We start from the raw sequence: 23,087 nt of genomic DNA on the forward strand, positions 1-23,087 counted from the left end.
TGCTGTTTGAGCATAAACAACATCTGCAAAGTTACGACGCTCAAAGTTCAAAGCAAAGGGAGATATTTGCTTTTAAAGAAATCACTTTTTAAGGACTACAACAAACGGCTGGTAGAGACTACACCACATTCCTCCCGGGTTAGTGACATCACCAACCCTAGAATTTACATAAACTCCGCCCCCTGAACACGATTTATAGATTATCATGACAGAATATGCTAATGCTTCATAAATTCATCAACTAACCATTCAGAAATGTCCTGTTGCTTCTACATGTTGTCACTTCTTGAGTCTCTCCATCATTGTCCGACTCTGGTTTGAACATAAAAGATTAAAAGTTTTTGAAATGTTCAGTGCATGTGTGTGTGAGGTAAAAGGACACAAGCTGTTGAAGCTCCGCCCTCTGCGCCGGGAGCAGCAGCTCATTTGCATTTAAAGGGACAGACACAAAAACGGTGTGTTTTTGCTCACCCTAAAAAAGTGACAATTTTAACATGCTATATAAAAATATCTGTGGGGTATTTTGAGCTAAAACTTCACACACACACTCTGGGGACATCAGAGACTTATTTTACATCTCGTGAAAAGGGCATTATACCACCCCTTTAAATAATGATTTTGGTAGATGACTAAACATCTATTGTTATGAAGTGACACTTTATTTTAAGGTGTCATTGTTTCAGTGTAATAATACATTTAAGTACTGAGTAATATTGATTAACTACATGTACTTTAGGGTTTGGGTTTAGTTGCACGTAATTATGCATGATATATAGTTATTACTGTAGTAACTACATGCAATGTGTAACAAGGACACTAAAATAAAGGGTTTCCTATTAATATTTCACCTTTTTTTTATATAAATTGCCAAAACAACCACTGCAAACTAAATCACTATCTCTTTTATCCATTACAAAATTAGGGATGTCTTAAAGATGCACCGATGTATTGGCCAACAATTGGTATCGGCCGATAAAAGCAATTAATTTCGCTATCAGCCATCGACAAACAGCCGATGAAATCCTGTCAATCAAAAGTTTGCGGAAAAACATGACCGACTCAGTGTGTGTGAAGATATATCTCGTGTTGAGTTAGTTAGGGCAAGTTAATGCCACAGTAAAGCATTAACAGCTCAAAACTGCTACATAAAAGCTGGCTCTATTTGACCCTATGAATCGCCCGTAGTTTGAGCCAGGGTTTCCAGATCTGCAGTTTTTTTCCCTAAACTAAACATTATTTGTAGCGCGCCTCTCATCCAATTATCGCAAATAGCTCTGTGCTTTGCTCCTTCTAAAAAGGAACAATCTTTCAAATTCTGTCCATTTTATCACGAAATTCAAATAATAAATGGCGTTTTGGCGCTCTTAAATGTGACAGATCCCTGTAGCGCCTCAGTTCAAGCAGCAGCGCGAGTCTATTCCTTCACTTTAATACAAATCATATCAAGAAAAACATGCATGAATATCAGAAGTTATGTTGAAGAGTACCACAACTTACCGAAATCCGTATCATGTCTCATGTAATCACTCAATCAGTGTTTCAACCGTGGAAAGACGTCAATACAAGAGTTTGAGAACAATATCACTTATTGTTGCATATACTTCAGGAAAGTTAACAGTGTTAGCTTAAAAAAAACTAGAGAAGAGCATATTTACTGTTAATTATATATGTATGTTTGAAAGTGCTTATGAAAACTACCATATATGTGTAACTGAGTTTTATGCAAACATTTCAGCTTTTATTTGAGTGTAAATATTATATCTGGAAATAAATAGCAGTTGAATATAATAGCTGTTGTTAATTTTAACCTCTAATATTATAGATTTTTTTATCCATAAGAAAAACCAAACTATCGGCCAATATCATTCTGAATAATCGGCTATCGGTAACAGCTGAGAAATTTTATATGGCGCATTCTAGAGATGAACATTTTGGCCGATACCGATAACCGATAATTCTTTATATCTGAAAGCCGATAACCGATATATTGGCCGATAAATCTAAATCCAAATTTTTATATTATTTTTGAGAGCCTGATTACAAAAACAAAAGTTTCAACATTAAATCCATATCCGAAGCAGACAATTATGATGTTCTCATTATAATTTTATGTAGCTGATATGACAGACTTGCGCTGCACATGTTGCACTTTTACTGTATTTTCCTTTTTTGAAGGGATTCCAATTATATTTCAAGCAATTCAAACCCATCATGTTGAAAAGTGTGCCTCTGAAGTGTCTCAGCTGAAGGAAATAATCCATTATTTATCAGCTTTAATATATCAGCCAAATTTTCTTATCGGGCCGATAATGAAAACATTAAAAATGAACATATATCGGCCGATACCGATATGCTGGCCGATATATCATGCATCCCTATTAAAAATACAGACAGGTCTCATTCCAATCTTTTATTCATAACTGTAAAGATAATGACAGCATTTTACATTTTCTTATGAAATAAATATTAAAAACAAAACCATGTAAATCAAAATTGAGAAACAAAAGAATAATAATAATAGGTATTGTGTAATTATGTCAAACTTTTGTTCCTGAAGGGGAAAACAAAAATATTTACATTTGAAGCATCATTAATTTGGCAAACTGTGTTACGCTGCATATGAAAATTAGTATTACTAATATTAAGGCTCTTTAAATGTCTTGGGGATACTTTTGAAGGTAAATTGCAGGCAAGCAAAAAATAGTAACAATATTACACAATATACTAGTCATATATAAAAAGAATGGTTAAAAACAAAGTTATCACGTTTAAAAAGTCATTTTATCAGTCAATCAATCTTAAAAAGACATTCCTGAAGAATCAATACAGTTTATCACATGCTTTATATGGCACTTTCACATGTTCAAACATAGTTATTTTTGACGTATAATTGGGCTTGAACTGTTAAATACACATACTTATGTCAAAATGTGCATCTTTGTAAGTATCCTCGTAAACAGTGATTTATGTCTTACGTGAACGTAACAGTTGAGAAGAAAGCGCATGTGTAACAGTATATTAGATCGGTGCATTCGATCTTAAAGTGACAGAAGCCTAATAAACCTGCTGCAGTCCGTCATCGCTTTACTGCTCTTCACTGAACCACTTTAGTAACTTTAATAAGAATAAATGTATTTTTAATTTACAAAGTGAAGATTATGCATTGTTTTATTTATATATATTTGATTATACAATTGATGTAGTATTTCTTATTTCTAGTGCTTGAAGTTTTTAAGGTATGTCTATTTCATTTGTGTCTTTGTTCAATTGTAGTTTGTTTTCCTATATGCTAGTTATTAGTTTCTTCCCGGACATAGTGTCGGCCCAGATCCGGCCCACATCTGGGCCGTATGGAATCCAGATGTGGGCTGACACTATGTCTCTGTCTGGGTTTGTTCTTGTTTTATCAGTTTACTTGTCTTCACTTAGGCTTTTTTTTTTACTTAGGCTAATATTATTTTTTTGGTGATATTGAAAAAGATGATTTAAGATTTTGTTCATATCGCCCACCCCTAAGAAGCATGTATGCATGTGTACATAAAAAAAAAAAGAGCATATACAAAAGAGCAGCCTGAAATTCAACAAAATATAATTAACAAAACTCCTTTTGTGTTGCATGAGTTAGAGAAAGTCATAAGGGTTTAGAATGCCAGTTATGAGTGAATAAGCGGATCATTTTCGGGTGCTTCATTCTTTCCATTTGCCCCACATTCTCAGCAAACCTCAGTATTGGTCATCAGCTAAAATAATCCCTCAAGAACTTGACAAACGTTGTATGAACAAGGCATCCCTGTTTGCACCATGTCTAATCAGTTTGCGCTTCCACACGGTCCTCTCTCCAGTTGGTGCGTTCACAGCACCTGTCACGTCAGCATGCTGAAACTCTTCACTGATCCATGACGGAAGGGGACATTCTCTCTTCTGACACACTCCTTTAACAAAATCATATCACTGGGGAATATATAGTCCATTTATCAATTCTGTGAACCTCCCCTTACATGCATCATGAGCACTCTCTCATATAGAAGATGGGGCGTGAGGTTTTGAAGGACATGCATGGTGGAGAGTATCTGGACGTCTTGAACAACAGCATCAGTGTGGGGTCTAACGTGGGTCGTACATGTGAGCCAGTTTTTTAAAGCGTGGCCCCCAGTCGTTGAGGTAGTCGTAGTCCTGGTCTTCATCTGAGCCCATGGAGGCGATGGAGCTGAGGCTTCCTGAGACCGAGCCGTCGCCCTCGTAGTCGTAGATCAGCGCGGTGTCGTACGGCGGGACGTTCGGGTCGGTGTCGGCGGCGTCCAGACCCTGCTCGGGTCAAGCACAACACAGGGAGATTGTTATCGAAGAAAGTGCTTGGATTTCGTTGTTTATTACAAATCAATTATAATGAAACTGTTCATCAGAATATCAGAAACACACACACACACACTGCTACATCTACTACTGGAACATGTAGTATTATGTCTTTATCATCTGTTTTTAAATTTGCATGTGTGCATTCATCTTCATTGCATCTTTATGGGTCATAAAAAGTTTTTTAAAAAATACTTTTGAGTTAATACTTCAAGTGATATCAGAATATCCTGATTTAGAAATTCAATTTCAAACACTAAATTTCAAACTTGCTTTGACGGAGTTAAAATAACCCTCATTTTGGATTAGTAATGATAAATAACTAATAAAACTCTGCAAATATTGCCTCATATTTAGGACTGTGGATTACATTAGAACTATTGAAGATACTGGAATATGTCTCACAATTGTTATGGTGGTACTTGAAGAAAATTGGTATTTCTTCAAAATGAAATTCTTAAGGAGTTTTCTTGTGAATTACCCACAAGTATTTCAGACTGAATCTTATCTCACTTTATATTAGGATTTCTTTAACTACTATGTATTTGCATTTAAAAAAAAGCGTAACACTTTATTTTACAGTGTCCTTGTTACACGTTAAATGTTGCAAATGCAAATTGTACATAATTACATGCAATTAACCCTGAACACTATTTTAAGCAAATGTAGTTAATTAATTTTACTTGGTACTTAAATGTAGAATTACACCGTAACAGAGGATGATTAGCGGGAGCCTTATTTCTTATTAAAGAAAAGTCGCTTACAACATTGATGAAATCCTCGATGTCGGTCGGGTCTCCGGGGGTTTTGCGTGGATATGTAGGAGACGGCAGGTTATGGGGTGCATCTTTTCTCAGAGGTTGTTTTCCTCTGGGAAGGCCAAAGTCTTGTGGGAAAAATAAGGCTGGGACAGGGACCGAGTCACTTGGGTTCCTCAGAAAATCGATATTAAATGCATCCTATTGGACGGAAACAGCTTTAGGTATTTTTCACTTCAAAACACAAATAAATACAACAAACACACAAGTTTGTTAAACTTTGCTGCCCGAGAACAATGAAAACACTGGGATTCTTCAAGCATTGGACAGAATTTGAAAGCTGAGACCTTCATCAAAAGAGATAACAGATATCAAAAGTAAAGCTTTTTGCAGTTTATTGAACAAACATTAATGATGAAACCTGAAAAGTGACACACAATCTCTTCATATATGCTTGTCCTGTACATTCGTGAATAAAAATGAAAATGTGAACAAAAACAGAGCCTAATAATTGGCTTATTATCATTAAACTAAGAAAATTAAAGTGACGGGTAATAATAGATTATGACTGCATTTTTTTTAATAATGTGGAATTATTTAAAATTTGGAAGTCTAATGTGTTTTGTGCCAGAGCAGTGAAAAATGATCTTATTTCATCCCACATAGACTGCTTTTGTGCTCAAAGTGACCCAAGTATTGAGAAATGTGTCCAACTATTGTAAAAAATAAATAAAACAAATGACTGTAAAAATGTCTTTGGTGTCCTCTGCTGTGTAATGAACATTTTGACAAATGTAAACATAAACTGCAGAAATTGTAGCATGTTTGTGTGCTACTCTTTATCCACTCTATTGTATGGCCTTTACATATCTACAACCCAAATCAGAAAAAGTTGGGACACTGTACAAATTGTGAGTAAAAAAGGAATGGAATAATTTACAAATCTCATAAACTTATATTTTAGTCACAATAGAATATAGATAACATATCAAATGTTGAAAGTGAGACATTTTGAAATGTCATGCCAAATATTGGCTCATTTTGGATTTCATGAGAGCTACACATTCCAAAAAAGTTGGGACAGGTAGCAATAAGAGGCCGGAAAAGTTAAGTGTACATATAAGGAACAGCTGGAGGACCAATTTGCAACTTATTAGGTCAATTGGCAACATGATTGGGTATAAAAAGAGCCTCTCAGAGTGGCAGTGTCTCTCAGAAGTCAAGATGGGCAGAGGATCACCAATTCCCCCAATGCTGCGGAGAAAAATAGTGCAGCAATATCAGAAAGGAGTTTCTCAGAGAAAAATTGCAAAGAGTTTGAAGTTATCATCATCTACAGTGCATAATATCATCCAAAGATTCAGAGAATCTGGAACAATCTCTGTGCGTAAGGGTCAAGGCCGGAAAACCATACTGGATGCCCGTGATCTTCGGGCTCTTAGACGGCACTGCATCACATACAGGAATGCTACTGTAATGGAAATCACAACATGGGCTCAGGAATACTTCCAGAAAACATTGTCGGTGAACACAATCCACCGTGCCATTCACCGTTACCAGCTAAAACTCTATGGGTCAAACAAGAAGCCATATCTAAACAGGATCTAGAAGCGCAGGCGTTTTCTCTGGGCCAAGGCTCATTTAAAATGGACTGTGGCAAAGTGGAAAACTGTTCTGTGGTCAGACGAATCAAAATTTGAAGTTCTTTTTGGAAAACTGGGACGCCATGTCATCCAGACTAAAGAGGACAAGGACAACCCAAGTTGTTATCAGCGCTCAGTTCAGAAGCCTGCATCTCTGATGGTATGGGGTTGCATGAGTGCGTTACACATCTGGAAAGGCACCATCAATGCTGAAAGGTATATCCAAGTTCTAGAACAACATATGCTCCCATCCAGACGTCATCTCTTTCAGGGAAGACCTTGCATTTTCCAACATGACAATGCCAGACCATATACTGCATCAATTACAATATCATGGCTGCGTAGAAGAAGGATCCGGGTACTGAAATGGCCAGCCTGCAGTCCTGGGGCCTCATTTATAAAACTGTGCGTAGGAACCTTACTAAAAGTGTACGTGCGCCCGAAAGCCAAAAATGGCGTACGCAAAAAAATATTCAGACTTATAAAACCGTGCGTACGCCAGAACCTGCGCAGAATTCACTTTATAAATCCCAGTCAGCGGAAGATTGTGCGTACATGCGTCTCCTCTCCGAATTAACCATATATGGAGCTTACAACGCCTAGTTTTACTATGCAGATCCTCATCTACATATCATTTGCATATGATTATTCATCCACGTGATAACTTAAACGTTATCACGTGGATGAATAATCATATGCAAATGATATAAACGGTACAAGAAACATTACATTAATACAAATCAAGTAGTTGTCTATCCTTGCCTTGTTTTTGAATAGCCTACATAAATCAAATAGTGTAAAATACATTTCAGAGAAAGTTTTTCTCAATCTTTTCCACTTGCCGAATTGTATTTTTAATGGAAACAGATAGGCCTTGGGCATTATTTGCACGAAACTATTTTCTCAGACAATCTGGTATTATCATGATAAGCAATTATCTCTGTGGTTAAAACATTAAAGCACGCCACAGGAAAAGTGTTCAAAAACAATCGCATCCACAACAAATATTTCTAATGATTGAATTTAAAAAAATGTTGTAACTTCAGTAATGATTTCATGTTTAAGTGTTTAACTCCATTAATTTGAATGGCATATTTAATATAAATGTTTATATCAGAAGTATTTTATTTATTTAAACTGTTATTTGCGTCAGTTTCACTAAACGGCTCAACACGCTCGCTGCCGCGGACATTTAAGAAGGAATGGATATTTGCTTCAACTGACAGGCTTGGTGATTGAAATTGTATTTGTATAATCTTTCTGTATATGTTTAATTTTCTTTAGATTTTCTGTCTAAAAGTGACCAAAAATACATTTAACTCCAGCTCACCATCGGTGTCGCCAAAGTGCTCCATCTCCAAAACGTTCGTACGCATGGGTCAGAGTTTGCGTGCAGGTGCGCAAATTTTCCCGTCAAGTTTTTCTTTATAAATCCCACCTTTTGCGCAGGAACTGGCGTACGCATGTTTTCAGCCCCGTTTTGTGCGTACGCAAGCTTTATAAATGAGGCCCCAGATCTTTCACCCATAGAAACATCTGGTGCATCATAAAGAGGAAGATGCAACAAAGAAGACCTAAGACAGTTGAGCAACTAGAAGCCTGTATTAGACAAGAATGGGACAACATTCCTATTCCTAAACTTGAGCAACTTGTCTCCTCAGTCCCCAGACGTTTGCAGACTGTTATAAAAAGAAGAGGGGATGCCACACAGTGGGAAACATGGCCTTGTCCCAACTTTTTTGAGATGTGTTGATGCCATGAAATTTAAAATCAACTTTTTTTCCCTTAAAATGATACATTTTCTCAGTTTAAACATTTGATATGTCATCTATGTTGTATTCTGAATAAAATATTGAAATTTGAAACTTCCACATCATTGCATTCTGTTTTTACTCACAATTTGTACAGTGTCCCAACTTTTTCTGATTTGGGGTTGTATATCATATCAGATCATTAGTATTCACTTGAGCAAAATGTATCTAGACTATAAAACGTGTCCCTCACCTCATCCTCTTCACCGCCTCCCTGCTCGTCATAATGAAAGACGTTGTCTCGGATGTCATCGTCGGACGCTCCGACCAGCAAACTTCCTCGTTTTCCCATGTTCTGCCTCGTGCAACCCCTCACCGCCACAGCGAGAAGTAGAAGACCTGGACACACACAGTCAGGTTTTATTACAGCACATTTCAACTATACTACAGCTTATCAGGGTAATGGTTTGTTGGGACCCAGACAGCAACATAGAGTCGGCCCAGATCCGGCCCACATCCGGGCCGCGTGGAATCCAGATGTACCGGATCTGGGCCGACACTTTGTTGCTGTCTGGGTATTTAGGCATATGCACATAAATACAGCGTTTACTTAGTCAAGTCAAGTCAGCTTTATTTCTATAGCGCTTTTTAAAATACAGATTATTTGTTTCAAAGCAAAACAGGAAAATAATGCAAAAAAGTTTGTGTCTAGAAGAAAATAGCGTCACAGTCCAGCTTAAGTAATTCAGTGCTGTTCGATTTTTGTTGTAAAAAATGTTATTAATATATATATTAAAAGTTATTATATAGATATATATACAGTGCAATGCATAAGTGAATACACCCATGCTAAAGTTGACTAAAAAGAGGAATAAAAAATCATATTTTGGAAATTGAACGTAATGCCTTAATTTAAAAAATTAGGAAAAATCCAACCTTTAAGGACACCAATTTTCTTTGTGAATGAATAATGTATGGTAAATAAATAAATGTTCTTCCTTAAAATACAGGGTGCATAAGTTTGGACACCCCTATGTTAAATTCCCATAGAGGCAGGCAGATTTTGATTTTTAAGTATTTAAAAAAAAAAAAAATTAGGATACTATGCATCCTGATAAAGTTCCCTTGGCCTTTGGAATTAAAATAGCCCCACATCATCACATAGCCTTCACCATACCTAGAGATTGGCATGGAGTACTTTCCATAAGATCATCTCTCAATGCAAATCAAACTAGCTATTAGGCTAACTGAAATAAAACCATGCCAATCTCTAGGTATGGTGAAGGGTGTGTGATGATGTGGGGCTATTTTAATTCCAAAGGCCAAGGGAACTTTATCAGGATGCATAGTATCCTAAAAAAATATATAAAAAAATACTTAAAAATCAAAATCTGCCTGCCTCTATGGGAATTTAACATAGGGGTGTCCAAACTTATGCACCCTGTATTTTAAGGAAGAACATTTATTTATTTACGATACATTATTCATTCACAAAGAAAATTGGTGTCCTTAAAGGTTGGATTTTTCCTCATTTTTTAAATTAAGGCATTAAGTTCAATTTCCAAAAGATGATTTTTTATTCCTCTTTTTAGTCAACTTTAGCATGGGTGTCTAAACTTATGCATAGCACTGTATATATATAGCCGCTCTGACGAAAACTGTAATGTCATCGTCCAGCTCAGTTCAGTTCTCATATAATGGTGTCAATGCAGATCAATAATATTGTAGAATATTAAATTAAATGTCCCTTAATTAAATGAAACTTACTCAAGAGAAAAGCAACGCTTCCTATAATAATCATAAGGGCAATGAAGCTTATTCCCATTTTGGTCCCAAAGATGGCTGCGGTGAAGCTCTTGCAGTCCCCGAAACTGTCACAGGGACACACGGTTACGTTGACCAGAGCATTAGAGGAAAGCGAAGGGGAGCCCGAGTCCGATACGACCACAGGAACAGAGAACTCCCCCCTCTCTATGTCTGTCAGTGGCTGGAGAACTGCATGGGTCTCTGGGGATGTACATGTGAAGAGACAGAAGAAAAAACAAGGGGTTTAGAAATCAGAGTAAACACTGTGAGCTCCATCTCTAACCCAGACATCAACATAGTGTCGGCCCACATCCGGCCCACATCCGGGCCATGTGGAATACATGTGTGCCGGATCTGGGCCGACACTATGTTGCTGTCTGGGAAAGCAGGGGTAGATCCCTTCCTGCGAACTGAATCCTGAACACTAGGGGTGGGAATCTTTTGGGATCCCATGATTCGGTTCAAATCGATTCTTGGGGTCACGATTCGATTCAAATCGATTCTAATTTTGCTTGTTTTAAGCAAAAACTCACTTCATTTAGATTAATTCCCCCAGAAAACAAGACATAATATCTTATCTAATTTTACTTCTCTAGTAAATGCATCTTGATTTAAGAATTTTTAGATATTTGGACTGGAAACCAGACAAAAATACTGAGTAAGAAAAGCATTTTTTGCAGTGAAATTCTGCCTTGTTTTAGCCTAGACGTCTGGGCTGTGATTGGACGGCTATTATACGTGTTTTAAACGCAAAATTGCTCGCAGGGAATGTAGTCTACGCACAACGTTAATCAAACAAGTTTGAAAACAGCCTTTTGTATTTTACTGTGCAGCCTTGGTCAATCTATCAATTAGAGTAACAAACCAACAATTCCTTAATTTTTTTTTTTAAAGCAATCAGGAATGTAAATGTACCGAACTCGTATTAAACCGTGACTCCAAAACCGAGGTACATACCGAACCGTGACTTCTGTGTACCGTTAGTACAAATACATATAAATGATGTTTTAAGTTTTACCATTGAGAGTTATGATGGTCCAGTTGGCAGCTACGTTTTGGTCAGGAATGTGAAAGGTGAAGGGGTCGGCTTGAGGAGACATGTCCTCGTCCACCGCACTGATCATCAGGCCCAGTTTATCCCGGTCCCAGTTGCTGCACACCGTCCCACTCGAGGGTTTCAGCACTGGTGGGTAATCATTGGTCTCCCACAGACTGACCTCCAGAGTCGCTGTCGCAGAGATGCTGTCGGCGTCTGCAAACAGAGAAACCATCATCAACATTTTAATTCAGAGAAAGTCCGCTGTCTCTGTCTCGGGGTCCGAGGTGCTCACCCTGATCCGTGACCTTCACGACGGCAGAGTAAATGTTGTTCCTGACGTGAGGAGATTTGATATCGAAGGTTGTTCTGGTTGTGATCTGCCCAGTCGCACGGTCAATAGCCAACCTACCCTCCGGATCCTGAAGGATTTCAAACCTGAACAAAAATACATTTCTTAAAATTCTAAGTTTAGGACATACAGTAGATTAGGCTTAATGCATGCAAGCTTTTCTTTATGAAAAAGAAGTGCACTTTAGCACAGAGTATTTATTACGGAAATAATATACTTTAAAAGAATATATACGCAAGTGCAAACTGAATGTAATGTTGTCAGACAATTATCTGTCACACAATTATCTGTTATTTACCGTTAAATGAAAATGAATTCAATTAAATTTATATTACAGCAATTAAGTGAATTTAAGAGTGCTTTTTTGACCCACATCAGTAGGACTTCAGTACATCTTTATATGCAATTTCATAATTGTATTGTTTTTTTTTTAAATATGGTATAGTTTTTAGAGAGAGAAAGAGAGAAAGTTGAAGGTTTTAAGTTTCTAAGTTTCTAGAGTATTCTGGGTGGTTGCTAGGGTGTTGCTATGTGGTTGCTGGGGTACTCGGGGTGGTTGCTAGGGTGTTGCACACTGGTTTCAAGGGCATTCTGGGTGGTTGCTAGGATGTTGCCATGAGGTTGCTAAGGTACTCAAGGTGGTTGCTAGGGTGTTGCTATGCGGTTTTGAGGGTATTCTGGGTGGTTGCTGGGGTGTTGCTATGCCATTGCTAGAGTACTTGGGGTTGTTGCTTTGTGGTTGCTGGGATGTTGCTATGCAGTTGAGAGGGTAATCTGGGTGGTTGCTAGGGTGTAGCTATGTGTTTGCTAGTTTGTTCTGGATGGTTGCTGTGCAGTTCCTAGTATATATTATCGCATTGCTAGCATGTTTCAGACAAATACTGTGCTTTAAATATCAAAGTATGTCTTTAAAGCGTGACAAAAGATAAAACGATTATTTAAAATGAACTTTTAAGTAAATGTCCTTTTAAATTGACATTATTACAAAGTGCACTTTTTTGAAAAAATTAATGTATAAATAAAATGCCTTTTATTTTATTACCACTGTATTTTCTGCAAGTATAGTTTTGTTGTATACTTTTCAGATCTGAAGCACATTCAATAAAGCTAAGCACACTTCTTTTTCACAAGGGTTACGCAAAGAGCAACTGCTCCTGAGTTCATAACTTGTTATAAATCAGATTTAGAAGTACATTTTGTATTACTCTTTTTACTACAGTTTTAGGTTAAGGTCAAGCTTAGGGATATGATTGCTTAAGAATATTGTTCCAGAACTAATATCCAGGAACATCTACACGGCTTCATCAGGTATTGATGTGATTGAAGTGAGCCTCACCTCAGCTTGGCATTATCTGGATCATGAGCGATATCCGAGGCCAGCACAGTACCGGGAACAACAGACTCCGGGACAGTGACTTTAATGGGGTTTTTGTAGAAGATCGGGGCCTCGTTTTCATTCATCACTCTGACGGTGACGGTAGCGCTGTGTGTTTGTTGGTATGGGGCTTTAAGGCCGACTTCATTCTCTGCTGTTATAACCAGCTGATACTCCGCCTGAGATTCATAATCCAGCGGCTGCAAGAGAGCAGAGACACTGGATTTGAAATGTATGTGCAAATAATACATACAAACACATTCACACACTGAAGCGGATGGAAAAAGAGGGATAAATACTCAAACAGAACCTCAAACCTTCAATGTTGATTCCTGACCTTATAAATGGCAAGATAACATTTAGGCTGCATTTAAAAAATTTTTTTTTTTGGAAATAAGGTACAAATACATTTATTTATACAAGATATTTGCATTCAAAATTTAGTCCATCATTCTGCACTTCAGCTTCTCATCAGATTTCTGGCCAATCAAATGCTCTCTAGAATCTCAAATGTCCCGCCCCCTACATTATAAAGCTGCATTTGAAAACCTGTGCACACTTTTAGTTTTTTCTATTTGTCATAGAGGATAGTGAATGATTCAGGGATCGTGTCCGACCCATTTTTATATTTCTACAGAATTTTTTTTTTTTTTTTTCTTAAGTCAAAAATACAATAAATAAAAAAAGCCAGCCACTGCCAGCATTTATGATAATTTACACAAAACTTTCATGGCTCCCAGATTACTTTATTGCATGTAATGTATCAAAAGAAAAAACAGAGCAGAACTTTAAAAAAACAATGAGCTGTTTTATTCTAGCTTCATGCATTATTTTTTAATCAACACCTGAATGTAGGTAAGTTATAAAAAAAGCAATGTTTTGAACAAAAATCTGAGACTTTCAAAGTATACAATGTGCATAAGCAATGCTTTAATCGTCTTTTTCGCCTGTGTTTTGGTCCGGAATTTTCTTTAATAGCGCCCCCTACCGTATAACAGTGAAAACATGGAAAGCCACATGGAAAGAGTTAATATGTTCACTGTTTTGTCTAATAACAGTTTACTAAAGGGGGAATCGGTTAGAAGTGTGGCAAAAGCTGTCAAATACGGCTTTGTCACACTCTGATGATGAAAAAAAATGGGACATGCTCTTCATGTACTTCTTGTTTCAAGCGGAAATGTTGGCACAAAAAAAATGCCAGTTGAAATTGGCCAGTAACTGATTTTGGTGGTCCTATACTCCTTACTCAGGGTACATGTCATATTGAATTTAACATGGATGGAAATGAGGATGTGAGGGATAGACGTACAGTCTTTGCAATGGCGCGCGCAGAATAAAGTTCCTACAGCACATAACTTCCACCACTGTTTTTCAGAAAAAAAATGTATTGGCTGGACAATCAGCATGTTGTTAAACAACAGTACAATCCAATGAACGTTTTCTTTCCCTCACAGCCTCGTTTTGATTCCTGTCAATCACTGAATACGGCACTACCCATACTTTCCATTGCACGTGTTTTTTATACTGGAAAACAGTTCTTTTGATTATTAAACTGTTCTTTACACCAACCAAAAAAAAAAGGTTAATAATTTTATCCCTTAAAACTCATCTTTGATCACCAAAATTAAAATTTTAACAGTTTTTTCCTTGCCTTAAAATAGCTTGAATGTAACTCGACACCCTTGCCTCATTTAGTATTCGCGGTTCTATGAATATGCCAATGAGCCCCGCCTCCACTCACTCACTCAGCTCAGAGATCCACTGGTTGACGATCACACGTTTATCTGATTGGTTACAAGGTAGTTTGTGACGTCAGAAACACCAGCGATTTCAAAGCGTGTTTTTGAGACTGTCTTTGGTTCACTGCAGTTTTAAGGAGGAAATACTCAGCAATGGTGTCGACTTATGAATTTACACATGGTTTGTCTTAAAGCAGATTAAAAACACCACATAGACACACCACATAGACCTCCGATCGTGGAAAATGTTTTACAGCAGATTCTCATTAAAATGATTATCCATTGCGTCAATCACGAGAATATTCCTGACGGAGTTACGACACACAAAACTCCCAACGCATTCTCATCCCAAGGCGTCATATACTGACGCTTTTAACATTTCGTCTACATCGAACGCACATGGCACCCTTTAGTGTCAATATGACACGCACAGAGATTTGTTCGGATATGGGTAGGTTTAGGTCTAGTGTAGGGTTAGGGTTAGACCGCTAGGAGGCGCCTTCTGGCCCATATCTATCTGCGTGTCATATTGACGCTAAAGGGTGCCATGTGCGTTCGATGTAGACGAAATGTCAAAAGCGTCAGTATATGACGCCTTGGGATGAGAACGGGCTGAAACTCCACAGGCGCTAACTAAAAACAAATGTAGCTTTCACATGGCGTTTTCGCTTGTAACTTCATGAAACATGCACAGATCGTAGAAAATCGCACATCATTACTTACAGTGGATGCTCTCGATTGAAATGAGTCCAGAATCAACATAATTAATTGCGTCGATCACAAGATCACAATTAACAAAATGCCCATTAGGGGGCGTCAAGGACTAACATTGGTTCCAAATGCTGTAACTTTTGATTAATTTATGCAATCACCACAAAATATGATCCAGATGCAGCTCACATGTAGGGGAACTTCAGTGTGACTAATTTCCTTAATAAGAAAGATTTGTAAAATTATTATAAAAAAAAATACATATTTTTTGTCTTTTACCAGTAGTTTCTCAGCACAAAAATGTTCAAATGTAATGTATCTTTTAAAAACCCGTATTTTTAAGCGTGTATGATGAACTACAGTCTTCACTGGTGTCAGTAATCTCACCTTAACCACAGAAATGATGCCTTGGTTGGAGACTGGGTCTGTGCGGATGGCAAAGTTTCCTAAAGGATTTCCCTTTCTGATGGTGTACTTAATCCTCCAGTTCTCTCCCCCTCTCTGGTCTTCATCTGTGGCGTTGACCCGGCCCACCTCCGCCAGAAGCTTGTTCTCCATTGCATTCATGTTGTACTGCAGTCACAAAATTGGAAACACAGCTCAGAAAACAGATTGTCCTAAATGTGACCCTGGACCACAAAACCAGTCACATTGGTCAATTTTTTGCAAAAAATTCGAAACATTGAGAAAATCTCCTTTAAAGTTGTGCATTTATGTTGGCGATTGTGTTGCATTCACTCACAGAAATAAATGTTTTATATATTTATGGTAGGAAATGTACAAAATATCTTCATGGAACATGATCTTTACTTAATATCCTCATGATTTTTGGCATAAAAGAAAAATTGAGCATTTTGACCCATACAATGTATTGTTGGCTATTGCCACAAATATACCCGTGCGACTCGAGACTGGTGACGTGATCCAGGGTCACATATGAGGTCCTTACTGAAATGGCCATGGTTACCAAACATTAAGATAGGATTCTAAAGTTAGGATGTTTCTGTAATTGAACATGTTTTCAGTCGGTCTCGTACCACGGCGGGCTTGAATCTGGGAGCGTGGTTGTTAATGTCAGAGATGTGAATGATGGCTCGAGCAGTGGAGGCTAGACCCATTCCTGACATATCAGCGACCTGAAGATGAAGCCTGAAGGACTGCACCACCTGACAACACAACAGGGTTCATGTTCACGCTGCTTTCCTTTAGACTTTCAAATCATTCTGAGCTGTTTAGGGGTGGAACAATATATCATGTCACAATATATCGCAATACAAACATGCAACAATATGTATTGTGGATAGTTCACCCAAAATGAAAATTACTGTGTGAGGAAAAACAAAGAGTTTTAGTGTCAGTACTTCCTTAAACTGCTATATATAATGTTGAATATAATGTATAATAATGCAATGGGGGAATATTTGTGGGTTCTGATAATGCCAAATGTCTTGTTACCAGTAAAAAGTGGCTACATTATATTAAATATATCTAGTCAGTGAAAGAGTGCAAGCATATTCGTCTACAATAACTCTGTATTTTCATCTTCAGAATCATGAATATTGTTATTCTGGTGTCTCTATTGTCCTGTGATTTGGGTTTCAGCACCAAGTCCAAGAATATTCATTTACACACACCAATGTAATACCAAATTTAGCATTTTAATCACATGTTAACCTTTTAACATATGTCTTGGAGTATCGCAATAATATCATATTGTGAGTTCAGTATCGTGATATGTATTGAATCGTGACATGAGGGCATCGTTACACCCCTAATGCTGTTCATTCATAAGAGACAGAAATAACCCACATCTCTGTCTAGTCCCACATCTCGTATGTAGATGACTCCAGTTTTGTTGTTAATGCCGAACATGGTCTTGTTAACGCCGTGAGGAGGGATACTCTCTTGCTCAGTGATGGAGAAGCTCAGAGCGGCGTTGTCCGTCAGTGGATCGTCCAGATCTACCGCGGTAACCTGCATCACTGACGTTCCTGATCACAGACAAACACACAACAAGGTTAACACTCTGGTGTCGTTTCTGACCAAAGGTTTTTACGTTTTGTTTTGGAAGTTGCTGTGTGAACAAAAATAATGGACATGATTGGAAAAAGTTAAAAGGTCCTGAAAAAGATAGTCACACTTGTATTGTTTGTGGTCAAACACGAGTGCATTGGAAATTAATGGGAGACGAAGTTGATCTAGTGGAAGCGTTTGGTACTGCAGCCGAACAACATCTCACTGAAAGATCATTTACTGAGATATCAACCTCAAATTTGGAACACAACTTTGATTTTCTCACAGTTTTAGTGTTAAACATGTTTTTGGAAAATATATTACATATAAAAATTTTAAATGGTATTTTTGTGCATTTTTCATAACAATAAATGTAACATTTTATGACTTTTTTTTCAAGTTCACTTTTATAAACTTTTTTCACTTCAGCAATAATTCACCATGAGTTGCCTTTAAAAAGAGACCAAACTTCAGTCTGTTACTCCAAAGCAATCAAGATTTATGACAGTTCAAGCTGGAAATTTCATTTTCAGGGCTATGCTCAAAAAGTGAATAAATGGATTATAACTACTGCATAAATATAATTTAGTACCATAAAATCCCCTAAAATACAAAATATTAAATAAAAAATATTATCGAACTATAACATTGTACAATCATTTTATTAAAAAATGCTGTCATTTTTGACCGACACGCACCATGTCACAGTATACCATGATACTTCCATTCATGCATTTAATTCATGTCATCCTCTAATAATCATCGTCACATTCCAGGTCATGGGTTCGATTCCCAGGGAAAACAAGACCTGATAAGAATGTAAATGTATACCTTGAAATGCATTGTAAGTCGATTTGGATTAAAGCGTCTGCCAAATGCGTAAATGTAAATGTAATTTTTCTGAATGATTATGAATGGGATCAATTTCCCGCCTAAAGTATTGCAGCCACGGATCAAAAAATAATAAGCGTGAATCAAAAATTGAAAAACACATGTAAAAATATATTGCACAAACTGAAAAAAATAATGCAAAATGATCAGAATAGCAAACAACGTGGTCACGGATCAAAATATAATAAGCGTGAATCAAGAAATAACAAGCATGAATAAAAACTTTAAACTAAAAACTAAAATGTGTGTACATTTTAAATCATTGTTTTAATAATTGTGGAAACCTTATTTAAGACACAATATAAGTAATTATGAACTTACAAATAAAGAAGTACTTAAGTAATACTTAAGTGAGTCAAAACACTCTTATGCTCAACTAATTGCATTGAATTTGAATGTAAACCTTAATAAATTTTCATATAATTTTAAATAACATGAAGTTAAGTGTCTGAACACTGCAATGAAGTATATTCTTTCAAAACATATTATATCCGTTTTAAATACTCTTTTTTTTTTTTTTTTAAGTATGCTGAAGTGTGAACAAGATTTGTATCATTTCTTTCATGAAAGAAGAACATGGAAATGAACAGCCTAGGCATTGTGCTAAATAACTTGATTTGATAATAAAAATCCTACATGGTTAAAGGTCAGTTTTTGTGTGAACTATTCATTGCATTGAGGTTTTTTTCCCATAAAATATTTATTAAAATATTTATTGTACACGTTACCTGGAACAGAGAACTCGGGAATGGTGCCAATGAACTCCTTCTGGGTGAACTCAGGCCTGTGGTCGTTCTGATCGAGAACGTAGATCTCAATGGTTGTGGGACTTTCCAGTCGCTCTCCGCTTGGTGAGAGAGCAAAGGCTTTGAGCTGAGGATATTACACATTATATCATAGAGTTATTCAGAGATATCACATGATTCATCAAGTGAGATACAGTACGTCTGAGACCATACTGTAAATCTGTAATCTCATTTAAATCTGGGAAAAAACTGTATCAGGATTATGAAAAATGTAATAGAAAGAAAGAGGCTCAATGTAGAATTCAGAAACCCTTGTTATTAGCGACACCGGTGGCTGTTAGGTGAACTGCAGCCTCGGGTTATTTCTCGCGCTCGCGTTACGTACGAGACTGAACGTGATTCAAAGCCCTCATATACTCACAGCCGAGTTCTTTTCCTTCTTTGCTTAGAAGTAAAAAGTAGTTGGAAATACCTTTGCAGTTCTAGACTGGTAGCGAACATCCCGAGCGACGTTTAGAATAGATGAATATGTAAATATCTGCTTTCCTCTCAATAACAAAATTAACACAACAGCGGTGAGAAATCAGCAGTTCAGAAAGCATCTGATCATAGAGATGTGGATGTTTGAACCAGCCCTGAGATTCATCATGAGGTCATTAATATTACACTGTTATGTTAGTTTGATTATAAAGTATATCTGAGACTATAGATGATAAAGATCTGACTGTGTGAGATTGTAGTTGGAGTGAATCCCTTTTCTTTGCATGACACATGGACATTACAGTACAGAACAGCTCTTTGGGCATTATCCTGAACATAACGTAAACGTCACATCCTTTCGATTTTCCCAGGAAAAACGTCCCAAGACTACAGGCTTTAGGCAAACTAGGAAGTCGGGGATGGTCTTGTTTTTTAAGTTTTGTTACAAGCTGTTCACACACAGGCAATAAAAATGTGACTTTTAGATGAAAATTTTTACTAGGGATGCACCCATATAAAAAATTTTGGCTGATACCGATAACCGATAATTCTTTATATTTGAAAGCCGATAACCGATACATTGGCCGATAAATCTAAATCCATATTTTATATCATTTTTGAGAGCCTTATTACAAAAACAAATGTCTCACCATTAAAGCCATGTCCCAAACACACAATCATAATGTTCTCATTATAATTTTATGCAGCCGATAAGACAGACTTGTGTTGCACATGTTGCACTTTACTGTACTTTAGAAGTGATTTCAATCATATTTCAAACAAATAAAAGCCATCACGGTGAACAGTGCACATCTGAAGCGTCTCAGCTGAAGGAAATAATCCATTATTAATGAGTTTTTATATATCAGCCAAATTTTCTTATCAGGCCAATAACGATAACATTAAAAATAAACATATATCGGCCGATACCGATATGGTGGCCGATATATGGTGCATCCCTAATGTTTACATAAATCAAACATGTTCACCTTAAAACTCTTGTGTTTTTCCCTGTCCAGGGGCATTTTGCTCTTGATCCATCCTGTTTTATCATCAATTTCGAAGAGGCCTTTGGGGTCCTGGTCAACCCCGGGTCCCTCCAGCTTGTATATCACCTCTCCGGTGAAAACCTTGTCTGATTTAATCTGCAAGAGTGGACATGGAACATGTTGAAGCCGTATGGTACACAGTCTGTCTGTTGAGGCTTACAGGTATTTAGGTATTTAGGTATTTAGACTACCGTGTGTGTGTAACCAATCGGTTCGTTTGGACGTGACATTTTAAAATGGAGCAATGGTGCATTTAAGAACTACATTTAATAGCATCTATATCAGTTCAGTTATATAGATTATACTGTGTTCCAACGTTTTGTTGCATGTAGTGTGTCTGTTGATGCTGTCAATCTAATTCAGATTTTTATTTATTTGAAAACCCCATTGTTCTAAGCCATTACAATATGACTCTCATAAAAGTACAAACTACATCACTGGAGAGTTATATTTTCAAAAAGACATTGACATTAAATTTATGGAAGCTTGTTTCCGCCACAGAATAAAACATTTTAAAAGATAATTGCGACTTTTTATCTCACAATTCATAGATATAAAGAATTGCAAGATAAAAACTCTCAACTCTCAATATAAAATCACGAAATTCTGACTTTATATCACGCAATTCTGACTTTAAATCTCGCAATTCTGACTTTATATTTCGCAATTCTGACTTCATATCACGCAATTCTGACTTTATAACACGCAATTCTGACTTTAAATCTTGCAATTCTGACTTTAAATCTCGCAATTCTGACTTTATATTTCGCAGTTCTGACTTTATATCTCACAATTCTGACTTTAAATCTCGCAATTCTGACTTTATATTTCGCAATTCTGACTTTAAATCTCGCAATTCTGACTTTATATTTCGCAATTCTGACTTTAAATCTCGCAATTCTGACTTTATATTTCGCAATTCTGACTTTAAATCTCGCAATTCTGACTTTAAATCTCGCAATTCTGACTTTAAATCTCGCAATTCTGACTTTATATTTCGCAATTCTGACTTCATATCTCACAATTCTGACTTTATATTTCGCAATTCTGACTTTAAATCTTGCAATTCTGACTTTATATTTCGCAGTTCTGACTTTATATCTCACAATTCTGACTTTAAATCTCGCAATTCTGACTTTATATTTCGCAATTCTGACTTTAAATCTCGCAATTCTGACTTTATATTTCGCAATTCTGACTTTAAATCTCGCAATTCTGACTTTATATTTCGCAATTCTGACTTTATATTTCGCAATTCTGACTTCATATCACGCAATTCTGACTTTATATCACGCAATTCTGACTTTAAATCTCGCAATTCTGACTTTATATTTAGCAATTCTGACTTCATATCACGCAATTCTGACTTTATAACACGCAATTCTGACTTTAAATCTCGCAATTCTGACTTTATATTTCGCAGTTCTGACTTTATATCACGCAATTCTGACTTTATAACATGCAATTCTGACTTTATATCTCGCAATTCTGACTTTAAATCTCGCAATTCTGACTTTATATTTCGCAATTCTGACTTTAAATCTCGCAATTCTGACTTTATATTTCGCAATTCTGACTTTAAATCTCGCAATTCTGACTTTATATTTCGCAGTTCTGACTTTATATCTCACAATTCTGACTTTAAATCTCGCAATTCTGACTTTATATTTCGCAATTCTGACTTTAAATCTCGCAATTCTGACTTTATATTTCGCAGTTCTGACTTTATATCACGCAATTCTGACTTTAAATCTCGCAATTCTGACTTTATATTTCGCAATTCTGACTTTAAATCTCGCAATTCTGACTTTAAATCTCGCAATTCTGACTTTAAATCTCGCAATTCTGACTTTATATTTCGCAATTCTGACTTCATATCTCACAATTCTGACTTTATATTTCGCAATTCTGACTTTAAATCTTGCAATTCTGACTTTATATTTCGCAGTTCTGACTTTATATCTCACAATTCTGACTTTAAATCTCGCAATTCTGACTTTATATTTCGCAATTCTGACTTTAAATCTCGCAATTCTGACTTTATATTTCGCAATTCTGACTTTAAATCTCGCAATTCTGACTTTAAATCTCGCAATTCTGACTTTAAATCTCGCAATTCTGACTTTATATTTCGCAATTCTGACTTTATATTTCGCAATTCTGACTTCATATCACGCAATTCTGACTTTATATCACGCAATTCTGACTTTAAATCTCGCAATTCTGACTTTATATTTAGCAATTCTGACTTCATATCACGCAATTCTGACTTTATAACACGCAATTCTGACTTTAAATCTCGCAATTCTGACTTTATATTTCGCAGTTCTGACTTTATATCACGCAATTCTGACTTTATAACATGCAATTCTGACTTTATATCT

At 36.6% G+C, this 23,087-nt stretch overlaps 1 protein-coding gene across 1 annotated transcript in view; it reads right to left on the bottom strand.

The window, feature by feature from the left end:
- Nucleotides 1-2,395: 2,395 nt before the first annotated feature.
- cdh15 (cadherin 15, type 1, M-cadherin (myotubule)) overlaps nucleotides 2,396-23,087 on the bottom strand; it is a 34,232-nt gene continuing 13,540 nt past the window's right edge. The window contains exons 3-14 of the mRNA XM_079864982.1: nucleotides 20,644-20,799; nucleotides 19,157-19,301; nucleotides 17,334-17,515; nucleotides 16,562-16,690; nucleotides 15,912-16,097; nucleotides 13,036-13,274; nucleotides 11,643-11,785; nucleotides 11,330-11,563; nucleotides 10,273-10,512; nucleotides 8,759-8,904; nucleotides 5,118-5,312; nucleotides 2,396-4,305 (exon numbers count right to left, since the gene is read on the bottom strand). Coding sequence (XP_079721108.1) covers nucleotides 4,105-4,305; nucleotides 5,118-5,312; nucleotides 8,759-8,904; nucleotides 10,273-10,512; nucleotides 11,330-11,563; nucleotides 11,643-11,785; nucleotides 13,036-13,274; nucleotides 15,912-16,097; nucleotides 16,562-16,690; nucleotides 17,334-17,515; nucleotides 19,157-19,301; nucleotides 20,644-20,799 — 2,196 coding nt within the window. The 3' untranslated portion in view covers nucleotides 2,396-4,104. The remainder of the gene's footprint in view (nucleotides 4,306-5,117; nucleotides 5,313-8,758; nucleotides 8,905-10,272; nucleotides 10,513-11,329; nucleotides 11,564-11,642; nucleotides 11,786-13,035; nucleotides 13,275-15,911; nucleotides 16,098-16,561; nucleotides 16,691-17,333; nucleotides 17,516-19,156; nucleotides 19,302-20,643; nucleotides 20,800-23,087) is intronic.

This window comes from Squalius cephalus, assembly GCF_949319135.1.
Source record: "Squalius cephalus genome assembly, chromosome: 3".
NCBI classification, from domain to species: domain Eukaryota; kingdom Metazoa; phylum Chordata; class Actinopteri; order Cypriniformes; family Leuciscidae; genus Squalius; species Squalius cephalus.